At 52.7% G+C, this 13,025-nt stretch overlaps 1 protein-coding gene across 4 annotated transcripts in view; it reads right to left on the bottom strand.

Moving 5' to 3' along the window:
* The window catches only part of Tet3 (tet methylcytosine dioxygenase 3), a 103,824-nt gene extending 97,861 nt beyond the window's left edge, over positions 1–5,963 (bottom strand). For 2 of the 4 annotated variants that reach the window (XM_087907095.1, XM_087907097.1), the window contains exons 1-2: positions 4,778–4,998; positions 3,250–3,981 (exon numbers count right to left, since the gene is read on the bottom strand). In XM_087907095.1, coding sequence (XP_087763221.1) covers positions 3,250–3,552 — 303 coding nt within the window. In that variant the 5' untranslated portion in view covers positions 3,553–3,981; positions 4,778–4,998. Of the gene's footprint in view, positions 1–3,249; positions 3,982–4,777; positions 4,999–5,193; positions 5,273–5,943 lie in introns of those variants that run through there. The other 2 variants (XM_087907096.1, XM_085691288.2) reach the window with 2 other exon arrangements.
* Positions 5,964–13,025: the final 7,062 nt, after the last annotated feature.

Here is a 13,025-nt window from a genome sequence, read left to right as displayed (position 1 = left end):
GATACACTTAATCTGCATTTACAGGCTTACAACAGACTAATGCACAGTTGTTTATATGTGAAGTTTAACCCTGTCACTGTGTGCTGGCTACCTACTGTGTGCCTGACATGATGGATATTTTATTTTGTGTTTCCATTTCATCCTTGTTAACACCCTGAGGAGGATTACCCCATCTCACAACCCAGAAAGCCAAAGCTAGAAGGATTTACTATGTCGCCCTAGTGTGCTTCACACTCAACCCCAAGACGCCTGCCTTTATTCAAGTGAAAAAGGTGCAAACCAAACAAACTCTAATACCAGCCTAAGCCCTGAATCTCTCTGGAACTAGGAATGAAGACCACAGTAGAGGTACAAACTCCTCTGGATGTGTTCTATCTACTGCCAACCCAGGAGCGACCAGAGGCCCCTGGGAAGTCACCCTTAGTCTTCAGATTCTAAACTACTGAGTTCAGGGATGCTGACTCACCCTTCCCAAAGCCCACTGGGGAAAAGAAAGTCAAGTAGAGAAGCAAAAGGGAAAACACGGCTAAGCACTCTCCCTCCCATGTCCACCACCCTCATAGGATGGTACCAAGCAGCCATCAGCAGACAGCATAAAAGAAACCCTAAAGGCGGCGGGAGAGTGGAGTCAGGATGGAGTTAAGGAAGGATGCCCAGAGGAATAGAAACGCGGGGACACAGCTGAAAGCAGATGCTAAGACTTCTGAGGCTCTGGGGATGGAGTATCCCCCCACACCTGAAAAGTCAGGCCAAAAGAAAAAAACAGACCACCCCAGTCCCAGTCCCGGGACACACTCCTCCAGTTAAGCACTTCGAAGACCTAATGATTAAGATCACTTCAGTCCCCTGGGGCAGTTAAATGCGCAGCTGAAGCGGAGCCTCTCAGGCGCATCTCGGGCTGCAAATGTGCCCGAGACTAGCCCATTAGATGGAGTGTCGTCCAGACAGCCCTTCTCGGGCTCTCTCAAGCCTTGTAGGAGCAGGTTGAGAAGGAGAGGCATGAGTTACCATTTTGTTCTTTTTTTTTTTTTCCCCTAAGCCAAGCAAAGACAACAAAAGCAAACGTCTTTCTTCAAAGTTTAAATATCAAAGGGAAACTACCCACCTTTGGAGCACTGCTCATTAAAAAAAAAATTAAAGGTTAGGATCATCAAGATGGGGGGTAAAGGTGTCAGCTGCAAAGCATGGGGACCCGACTTTGAATTTCAGGACCCACACAGTAGAAGGAAGAAAACTGACTGTCGAGTTGTCCTCTGACTTCCACGTGTGCACCATGGTGTAGAAACACACGCAAATAAACAATGAAATAATCAGCTCTAAGAAAAAAAAACTCATTCCACTGTCAGGGCAGTAAGTTATTTCTCTCGAAACTGGAGCCGGCCCCAGTCCACAGACCTACATATTAGACCTTCTGTCCTCGGGTATCACAGGCTACATTTCTACCTGACCCCAAGGGCCTAGGGTAGCCGCCAGCCACAGCAAGGTCTACCGGGTGCACAGACTTCTCAGGGCTGTCTCTAATACTCCGTCAACCCAGGTCTGCGGAATCTTTACCATGACCACCCAGCAGCCTGGCCAACAGCCTGGCCAGCGGCTTACACAAGAGGATGACAGGCCCTGGCCGCATTCCCAGCCCCCTTCATTCAGGTATGCCCCACTGTTGCCAAGACCGGCACTTAACGCCATCCATAAGGGCCACCAAGAATATCTAGCGCACAGAGTTCGGCATCTTTACCGGAGTCTGTCAGAGGAGTGGAGAGAGATGCTGGGATAGAAGAAGGAAGTGCCCCGTTAGAAAGAAGGAAATGATGGTATCCAGCCATGCCACATGCAGTTCTCACAACCTAACGCCAGCTTCTATCTACCTCAGCCTCTAAGGAATGACCTGGAGGGCACAAGGTGAGCGGCAAGAGAACTGTCCAATACCAGCAGTATAGAAGGTCTGGACACTACTGCCCCAAGGCTGGGGGGAGGGGGAGCTGCAGACCGGATCCAGATGTCCGCTTTAGCTGGTCAAAGTAAATAGGGAATAGACTGTCGTGTCAGAGCCATGACTTGGGCAAAGGGAGTGAAGGGACAGAACCCCTGCCCCCAGCACTTGGATCTTTCTTCCTAGCCAAAGCCCCGCCAGCTTGAATCTCGCACAGCTCTCCGGTCAGCAGAAATCCCCAGTGCAAGCGGCGTTCCAGCCCAGCCACAGGTGACCTTATGCTCGGAGCACAGCAGCTCCTGGACCGGCTGAGGGGGCTTCGGAGGTCAACAAGGACAACTCGATTTTCCCAAAAGACAGGCCCAGAGGGGCAGAATCGTCTAGGCTCTTGGACAAATTAGTGGCACGGCTGGGAGCCCTGCAGACTGCGTAGGCCTCTGTCTCTGTCCAGCGCCAGTTCCGCTGCCTGGAGCAACTTCAGCGGCTACACGCTCCGCCTAAAATCTGTTCTGCTGGTTGGTCCCTACTTTCGTCAACTGTCTGCTGTCATAGCTGCCACCAACCTCTTGTGGAGGGTTCATCACCATAGTAGAAAGGAAAGAAGCCCAATACAGGGCCACTGCCCCTCCACCCCACCACACACACACCCATTCCGGCTGCTCTCAGCCCAAGTCTTCCCCCGATCTTCTACCCTGAGCACAGGGAGTCCTTGAGAGTATCTCAAAAGCACATCATTCATTCATAAATTGGCATCCAGTACCTACTACTATGCCAAAAAATCTTTGGCCCCAGAAAGTAGCCCATATCATTGAGAAGCCTAATCACGCATCTCTCACTAAATTCCCTGTTTGAGAAAAGCAAGAACCCAAGGAAAGGTTTAGGGGAGAAATACCCCGGCTCCATCAGGACAGCACAAAAGCCAACCTGTCACCCAGAACTTTCTCTCTAAGTTCATCCACCTCCATCTCCAGCGCCTCCTCACTGCCACCACAGCTGCCCACATCACCCACCTATCGGTCACCTTAAAGTCCACCTGAGGCGTCCAGCTCAAGCTAGACATCGCTGTCCTGCATCAACCACAAACACCCAGGAGGAGGATGTTGGCTCTCCATGCTCTGCAAGGGACTGAGTTACTCTCATACAAACCATCAGCCTGGAAAAGGAACCCACTGGGCTTCCGACAGCAGGCTGTGCTCCACAGGAGACCAAGGGACCAGAAATGGAAGGACAGGCATAACTGGATGAGCCTTCTTAACCAGAACCTCGTGATGACAACACCCTCAAGGAAGGGATGGGGAGCCTAGCAGAGGCCCGCTTACCTCTTTAAGAAGCCCCACTTTTTTCTTCAGCACCTCACACTTGCGAAGTTTGCAGATCTGGTGCGTGCGGCGATTGGTGCAGCTAGTACAAGACCCACAGTTTTCCAACCGCCGGCAGGGCTCACAGGTCCCACACCTTTTTCTTTTCTTTCGCCCATCTCCACCCCCTCGCAGTTGGGTCTCACTCCCAGCCATAGGAAGCCCAGGCCCCTGGAAGCCCCCTACCATCACCTGGCCCTGCGGGAAATCATAAAGGCCTGGGAGGTCCGACTGGACCGCCAAGGGCACCTGAAACTGGCTCATGATGCTGAGGTTGCCAGGGAAGGGAGCATAGGTGCTGGGTTAAACTACTGTCCAGTCTCCTGATACCAGCAAATGCCACCAACAGGTCGTTCTCTCCTAAACAAGTCTACAAGGGTGACGGCAAGAAGCGTCGGCCTCTGGAATGGGTGTCTCTTCTTAAACCCTCTTCACCTCCGCTGCAGCCGGCTGCCGGGGCTCCTTCCAGGACCAGTCTCCCACCTGCAGGGTCCCCGGATCAGGGGCAAGACAGTAGCAGCAGCAGCCCCCAGGAAAGGTTTCATCTTGGCTGGGTGGGTTCTTCACCCTCACCCACCCGGGGCTCAGGCATGAGGCGAGCCAATGGGTGTGTGGTGGGGCAGATTAGGGTGAGGAGTTTCCTCCTGATACTTCTCCCTCCCTGGGTCAGGATGTTGGAGAAGGCTACGCTGCCTGGGGGTGGAAAAGACACAGAAAGGGGAAGCACATCACTCGGGGTTCAGGGACAACTTTCACGTGTTATCTCTTCCTGCTTCTGGGAAGAGAGAAAATGGGGGAAGCCAGAGTCTGAGTCAAACGAAGTCATTAGAGCCTCAGATGGAGGTACAGGGGACTAGCTGGGGGTAGGGAGGCATTCAAGGGGATGAGGGGTGCTAAAGGTGGGATTTCTGAGAAAGTTGCTCTGTGCACCCCCAAACACACATTTTCCTCTGGCTTGTGAGTTTCATTAAAATCCAAGCGAAGCCCCTTACTGGGGGCCACAGGACCTTCCCCGAGGTAACAGAGCAAGCAAAATAAAGTTTGCAGAGGCTCGTTCATTGGAGTGGATAGCACCCCCAAGCACCTAGGCGGCCTGGAGGTGGGGGCGCGCCCGTGGGGAGTCCCAAGTCGGCCACCTCGCCGAGCCCCCAGGAGCGGGAGCCCTGAGGGCCACAGAGGAAAGCGACCCGCGCCACCGAGGGGCGCGCGGAGGGGGCGCGCTGGGGCGCAGGCCAGGCTGCGCGCGCCGCCGCCGCCGCTGCTCCGGCTCCTTTGTTCTGGGGCCTCGGCCGCTCCGCTCCCGCTGCACCGCAGCCCCCGCCCCGCCACCCCCACCCGGCAGCGGCGCACGGCCACCCGGAGCTCCCTGCCGTGTCTCCGGCTACCCTGCTGCGCCCACCCCGGCCTTGCCACGGTTCCCGCGCCGCCCCTCCCCCCACGCGCTGCCCCTCCCCCACCGCGGAGCCGGAAAGCCACCGGCTGCACCGACCTGCCCGCCGCCTCCGGGGCGGAGCGCACAAAGGGGCAAAGTTTCCCAGCCTGCCGCTGCCACCGCCGCCACCGCCACGGCCCAAGGTGTGCGCCTCCGGGAGCGGAGCGCCTAGCCCGGTCAAGCTCGTTGCGCGCGCGGAGTCCCCCCGCCCCAGCCCTGGCCGAGCACGGGACGGCACAGGAGGAAGGAAGAGGCAGCGGCGGCGGCCGCGGCGGCGGCAGCAGCAGCAATGAAGACGGCCGCGGGACTCCCCGCCCCCCGCGCGCCGCGGCACGTGCTCGCCCGGGGACTCCCCCGCCCGGGAGGGCGCGCACGTGCGGTCCCGCCGAGGCTGGCCGCTAGGCCCGGGACCGCGCAAGAGCGGAGTTCCCGGGTAGGGAGCGATGCGCGCGCGGACCGGCCGGGCTTTGCACCTGCAGCGCCTCCTTGGGCCTCGCGAAGGGGCCCTCCGGAGACGCGGCTGTCCCCGCGGGCTGGCCCGTCCCTGCCCTCCGGCGGGGCCCGAAGCCCGAGCTGTCGAGGCGGGGCGGGGCGGGGCGCGGACCTCCCCAGCTAGGCCCTTGGCCCAGCTGCCTGGGTGTCCCCACTTCCTGCCACTCCCTGCGTGCTCGGGACGGCCCCACGCTCGCAGCCCCGAACCCAACCGACTCCCTTTCTCCTCCTTGGCTGCTGCTTGCTCAGGCCGAGGCAGGACAATAGGGGACATTGAGTGTTTGCAAACCGAGTCAACCTAGCCGGCAAGAAGTGGGTGCCCGAAGGCAGAGATCGAGTGCCCGCTGCATGGCGTGCGCGTGAGGGTCACAGCCGAGTGCCCTGCCCCGGACGACCCCAGGGCTCTGCCATCGCCAGCCTTCCTGACGCGGCGTTCAGGCTCTTTTGCGTCTAAAACAAAGACTAATTCGAGACAACCCCCCCCCTCCCCCGCCGCCGTCCGCTTCCCGCCCGCCCTGGTTCCCAGAGTAGAGGGACGGGGCACATAGCGGAGAGGAACCCAGACAGACTCCGAATGGGTTCAAGTCACCACTGAGGCCTAAACCTCGCAGACACTTTGAAAGAGGCGCCCTGGGCTCTATTCCAGGCAGGGGGTAAGGGGCAAGACACAAGAGTATTTTCAACTTGCCAAACTGCCCATTTCTCTTGCTGCTTTCCCTACCACCCCTCACCTGTTGTTACGGGCCAAGTTGAAATTCCAGGTTAGATTAACTCAGCTCCACCCATCTGGTCTGACTGCCAGGCTAGAGTGCCCACAACTGCCTTCCACCTACCTGGGTTGCTTTGGAGAAGGGTAGGTCTGTACCCTCCCTACGCACGGGCAAGTCCTGGCAGAAACAGCCACGGGGTGGACTAGCCTGACCAGTTTGGGCGGTGCTCACCCAGCCAGGTACCTGGCATGCGTCCTGGCTGAAGCTAGCAACTCAGCCAGAACTGGAAAAAGAGCATTCGGTCGCCTATTTGTATGTGTTTGCGGGGGGGGGGGGGGGGGGCAGGGGGGAGGTAACTGATCTCAAGCAGCGCCTGCTGTCCAGAAAGCTCTAGGCAGTTAGTTGAAACAGCCAGAGTTGTCTGGGACTTCCCTCTGGCACGCCTGATACTTGACAACCTGCTCCATAGGCCAGCTTGTCAGCTGGGTGGGTGGTGAACATGGCTGTAACATCTACTTCCTACTATGGCCTCTGGAAGGACTCGAGAGTTTCCGCTTCAGGGAAGTTGGGAGTAGCCACGGACGACAATATGGAGAAGTTGTAGTCTTGGCACGTATGCACACAAATACGTGCGCACACACAGGCATGTACACACAGCAAAAAATAGGTGGCTGTTTGAACATGTTTAATGTTTCTTCAGTGGTTACACTCATGCTGGTTATGCGATTTGCCCGCCTCCTTTCACTAGCCTGTTTGATAGATGGACTGGATGTGAGGGGAAGAAAATAGCTTAGGATCAGAGAATTGTGGCCTCCAGATGTGACTCTACCATTGACCAGTGACGCAACCTTGGGCTGGGTACACACCATCTTCTCAAGAGAATCCAAATAAAGTTCACCGAATGACAAATTATTCTTTGGGGGTTTCTTGCTTGTTTTTCGAGACAGTTTCTCTATGTAGTTCTGGTTGTCCTGGAACTCACTTTGTAGACCAGGCTGGCTCAAACTGAAAGATCAGCCTGCCTCTGCCTCCTGAGTGCTGGGATTAAAGGTGAACACCACCACACCTGGCTCCACAAATGATTTTGTTTTGGTTTGGTTTTTCAAGTTAGGGTTTCTCTGTATAGCTTTGGAACCTGCCCTGGAACTCACTCCACAGGCCAGGTGGGCCTCAAAATCTCAGAGATCTTCGTGCCTCTCTCTCCCAAATGCTGAGATTAAAGACGTGACGTGTGCCACCACCGCCGGCAATGTAACTCTTTGGCTTAGATAACCTGATGGGGTGATGGTGTGTGTTCACCGGGATAGAATACAGGGATGCCTGTGGCCAGCCGTGTGGAGTGAGCAGATGAAGCCTGGTGGTCCAGTTCATGAGCAGGCCTCGGGTATGGAGGCGCTCAGGGCTGAGGAAAGTGAGAGATAAGAGGTGTCAGAATGAGCCGTGGGGCACATCAGCCCAAGAGCAGTCAAGCTGATGACTTGGCAAAGATTGAGCCACCTGAAAGGAAGGGACCAGGCCTGGCAGAAGAGCTACTTGTCAAGCCATTCCAGTCACTCCTCTTTCTGGAACTTTAAATCTCATTTCTTCTGTGGCTTTGCCCCTGCTGCCCTGCTTCAAATATTCCTTTCCCGCGGAGAAATAAAAGTTTACCCCTTCATCCTAAGGTCCCAACAACGAACCAATGTACGGTTCCACCAAGGTTTACACTGGGAACCCATGAGTGTATTGGACTTACAGAATGTTGTTGAGGGGTTCCTGGAGGAACGTAGGTGACCCCAAAGCAGCAGCTGCACTTCACTCAACAGGAAAGACTCCTGAAACAGTCGAATAGATGAAGACCCTCTGTTAACGTTACCAATTTATATACTCTGGCACCTCCCGCTTGCAATTAGGGCAGAACTGAGTACAATTGACTGGGAGAAGAGGCTTGAAGCTCGGGTGAGAGGCCAACAACCCCCAGCCCCAACTTCTATAAGGAATGTCAACAATCAACACGCTAAATCTTGATGGGCTCTTGCAAACAGGCACAGCTCATCTGATGCAAGTGGTCACTTTCTACTCAGAGGACTGAGGTCAACAGTATCCCTGTCTAGATTCTTGAAAACCCTTCAGGGCTGGTATAAATGCCAATTCTTCCAAGAAGGTTCCAGTAACTCGGATGCCAGGGTTCCTTCCCACCCTTCACCCACACTCCCTTCAGAGAACAGTTATTCATATTATAACGGTTTGCATATTTCCTTTCTCATCACCAGGCCAGCTCTGAAGGGCCAGGACCACACTGTTCTTTCTCCTTTGTCACCACAGACCTAGCACCAGATCAGCGTGTATTGAAGGAAGAAGAAACGGGTCGATTGTGCCAACCAGTGAAGTATCCCGAAATCACTAGGACCCATAGACTTCCGAGTTTCTTCCCTGACTAGTGTCCAGCCTGTCCAAATCCTACAGGGGTGCCTCAAATGAACAATGTGCTCAGGTCTCGACATTGGGGTTTCCAGCCTCCTGTGCTGTGACTTTATTCCCATACTGGCCCAGGCCCGATGAGCAGCTGAGGAAGGATGAACAAGAACCACAGCTCTGTGCAGGGCTTCAAGATAATTGCAGTCCACGAGCTGCAGTATTGCTGACGTTGAGAAGTTATGATCCAGGCCACCCGAACGTCCTCCATCAGAAACCCTTCCGATCTGGCCTAGCAATCTTAAAAATAAATAAATAAATAAATAAATAAATAAATAAATAAATATTCACTTGTCAAGTTTTTTTTTATATGTATTTACTTATTGTGTGTGTTATATGTGTGGGCACACAAGTGCATGTGGAGATCAGAGGACAACTTGTGAGCGTCCGTTCTCTGCTTCTACCTTGTAAGTCCTAGGCATCGAATTCAGGTCATCAGGCTCGGTGGCAAGCACCTTCGCCTGCCAAGCCACATTGCCAGCCTCACTGACGTCAAGTTGAAGATGTGCTGGGCTGAAGGAAGCACTTGGGAGGCGTGTTCAGCCCGTGGAGGTCAGGGTCTGGCCCTGAGGTGCTTAGGAGAGAGTATCAGATCTGCCCTTTGTGGGCTGGCCAGGCTGGCCCACCCTCCTCAATGGAGAGCGGATTCTCCTGTAGGAATGTGTGCCCCGGAGAGGGGAGGTCAGCACCCTACTGCAGCTACCATGTGGGCTGCACCTGGGCAGGGACGTCCTTACCAGGCAAAGAAGCCTTAAAGACTGCGAGGATAATAGGGCGGTTTCTGGGTTTGGGCTAAGCAGTAAGAGGAGCTTTAGCTCCACTGATGAATTGAAGTTGACTTAGGAGTGCAGCAGAAGGGACAGGCACCATCACTGGATGTGAGTGCTTGTGTATATTGACCAAGAAGGGGGTGGAGCACATGGCTCGATGGAAAAGGCAGGTGACCTCCAAGTCTGGTGCCCTTGGTTTATCACCAGAACTCCCACAAAGGTGAAAGGAAGGAACTGACTCCATAAGTAGACCTCCGGCTTCCACTTGTGCACCCTGGTAAGGGTGCCCCCAATAAAATAAAGTTGTAAAAAACTGAAAAGAATGATTAGGAACTGATCAGCGACCCTGTACTGCTGGGACTGCTGGACCTGCAAAAACTTAATGTGACTAGCCTCGGAAGAGACTCCCACATCTTGTTCAGCTAAGATATGTGGCTGGTTGCTGAATAGGCCTTTTGATATGGGCCCTGGGCTTGCTTGGTTTTACCTTCTACTTTTTTTTTTTTTAATGTCAATTCTGAGAGTTGAACTCAGGACTCCAGGCTTGCTTATCAAGTAGCGTTACCCACTGTAACATCTCATAAACCCAGCTTGCGTGGTTTTCAAGACTGAAGATGTTGGGAAACGTACTTCCTTTTGGATATTAGGTATATATTTGGTGGGGGGAGGCATGAGTTTTTGCTTTTATTTGAAAGATTCGTTTATTTTTCTAAGTATTTTCCCTGCATGTAAGTATGTGCACTGTGTGCGTACCTAGCGCCCGAGGAGACAGGAAGGGAGCATCAGATCCCCTGGAGCTGGAGTTAAAGATCTTGATAAGCCACCATGTGGGTGCTGGGAATCAAATCCTGGTCCTCTACAAGAGCAGCAAGTGTTTTAACTGCTGAGCCATCTTCCCAGTCCCTATGTGTTAAAGAAGCAAAACTATAATCAGCCGGCATTTGCATGGAGCTTTCTGAACACACTGCTCTGTAGACAGAGCATTTCAGACAGAAATCATGAGAGTGCCACTTTCCTTTGTGTATGGCATTGTACTTCTTATTGTTTTAGAAGTAAAGTCCCTGGGGCTTAAAGGAGTGATAGGTCCAAAGTCATTCGGTTACCGAGTAACAGGAACTGCTCTACAACCCGACTCCCACTAATTGCACCAGGGCTGACGTGGAACCAAGAAGGGCTGTTGAAGAAAGGTGGATTCACTGTTTGGTTCTGTGGGATCATAGCACGCGCGTGAGATTCTCTGGTGGGCTCTATGGGATCATAGCACGTGCGTGAGATTCTCTGATGGGTTTTATGGGTCATGGTGTGTGTGTGAGATTCTCTGGTGGGCTTTATGGGTCATGGTGTGTATGTGAGTTTCTCTGGTGGGCTTTATGGGTCAGGGAATATGTGTGAACATGTAGACTATGGAGACTGTTCTGGAACTAGCTCTGTAGATCAGGCTGACCTTGAACTCACAAAGATCTGCCTGTCTCTGCCTCCTGAGTGCTGGGATTAAAGGCCTGAGCCACCACCACCCAGCAGTGGATATACTTTTCAGAAATCATTTCCAAAGATTTACTTATTTGTCTTGTATATATACACATGAATGCCCCCCTACACGTATGTGTCTGGTGTTTGAGAAGGCTGGAAAGGGGCATCAGACGCACCGGAACTGGAGTTACAGGCAGTTGTGGGTCATGCTGTGGGCACTGGGAACGGAACCCAGGCCTTGTACAAGAGCACCCAGTGCTCTCTGTTCCTGAACCGTTTCTCCAGCCCTAGCTTTTGTGCTTTATGACAAGATTTGCAACTTTATTTTGAATCTGAGTTGACTAAAATCGGCTGTGTTAATTGCAAGGCGAACACAAGGATAATGGCATAGAGGTGCGATCACCTGGAAACCTTCAAGCTGAGGGATCTGGGCAAGGGAGGGGCTCTGCCTGACTCAGAAGCCCAGAGTGACAGATGCTCAGCTTGAATAAAGGCTTGGGTGCTTCCAAGTACAATTGGCAGAATCAGTTCGGTTTCTAGTAGGAATCAGTTACATCACCGCAGTAGCGGACAGTCCCTGGATTTCAGGGATGTCACATGACAAAAATGTGTTACGTAGGGGAGAAGATGATTCTATAGGTACAGCGTTTGCTGCTAGCATGGTACTTGGTTTTGGATCCCCAGCACCCATGCAAAAATCCTGAATACCCTAACACTGGGGACAACAGAGACAGGAAGATCCCTGGGGGGTTTTTGGCCAACAAGCCCAGCCAATCAGTGAGCTCCAGATTCAATGAGAGACCCTGTCTCAACAAATAGTGTGGGGGGGCTGGAGAGATGGCTTAGCTGTTAAGACACTTATTGCTCTTGAAGCTTTCACAAAGGTTCAGAGCTCAGTCCCCAGCACCTATGGCCAGGCTGTTCACAACTACTTGGAGCAAGAATTCTAATCGGTATTAATAATAAAAACCCAGAGTCAGCTATCAGGGTGAAAGCTGAAGGGTCAGAGAAGCAGCGGCCACTAGAGAGTCCTTTCCTCTACCAATGCTCAGACCAGAAGCGGTGATCCTTTCGCTACGAGTCCTTGGACTGCATCTCCAGACTGACGGCTCAGACTGCTTGCCTCAGATTAACGGCAGTGAGCTCCTGTCTCCTCCCGCCCTTTATTCCTTTCTTCGTGCAGTCACGGCACTTCTGTCTCCACCACCCTGGTGCTGGGATTAAACGTGTGAGCTACCACCACCTGGCTCTGTTTCTCTTTGAGACTGGATCAGTCTAGTGTAGCCCAGGGTGGTCATGAACTCACAGAGATCTATCTGCCTCTGTCTCCCAAATCCTGAGATTAAAGGTGAGTGCCACCACTGCCTGGCCGCTAGTGGCTTAGCTCTGCAAATTTTAAGAATAATTTTTCAAAATTGTGTGTGTGCAGGGGAGGGGTGAGTGTGGACAGGTGACTATGGAGGTCAGAAGAGGGCATTGGATCCCTGGAGCTGAAGTTACAAGTGGTTGTGAGCAGACAGGAGGTGATGGTGCACGCTTTCAATCCCAGCACTCAGGAGTCGGAGGCAGGTCGATCTCTGAGTTTGAGATTAGCCTTGTCTATAGAGTAAATTTGACAGCCAGAGCTACACAGAGAAATCCTGGGGGGGGGGGGAAACATAGCCCAAATCAAGAGTCTCAGGTTGATAAGCTATTCCCTATGCTTGCCTGTCTCTAAGGTATTACAGCGACCTGTCTTTCAGATCTGAGATGACTGCCGGCTCTAAGGGCAAGCCCTGCAACTAGGTGTTTGTTTACTTACTTGTTTCTTTTCTTGAGACACAATTTACAAAAATTACTCTTAAAAATTAGTAAGGTAGAGAGTGATAGACGAAATCTCATGCCAACCTCCACATAAACACACACACACATACACACACACACACATGCACACACACATACATACACACACACATACATAAACACACATTCACACATATACACATACACATATATACACACACATACACACATACACACACACACAAACACACATTGTCTGGGCCAGTGAGAGGGCTCCAGAGATAAAGGAATTTGCTGCCAAACCTGATGATCAGAGTTTGATTCCCAGGTCCTTCATAATGGGAGGCGAGAACCAACTCTTAAAAGTTATCCTCTAACCTTCATATGGAAACACACACACACACATGCACACACACACAATCCACCCATGTACATACAAAATAAATAAAGATGTGTTGTTTTAAAAAGTTTTTTACAATTCAGTCACAGAGCATGTACATTGCAGGTCAGTGGGAGCCCTGTTTCCGTGGCCACCGGCAGCCCAGGCTCCTGCAAATGGCCATGTCTCTCTTCAACCTGGAGCAGGGGTGGGGCAAATGAGACATTCACCCTTAAAACTTTCCCTCT

This window comes from Myodes glareolus, chromosome 6 (genome assembly GCF_982192425.1).
Source record: "Myodes glareolus chromosome 6, mMyoGla1.1, whole genome shotgun sequence".
Lineage (NCBI taxonomy): Eukaryota > Metazoa > Chordata > Mammalia > Rodentia > Cricetidae > Myodes > Myodes glareolus.
The sequence above is the reverse complement of the archived record's forward strand: the minus strand, read 5'-3'. Positions and strand labels throughout refer to the sequence as shown.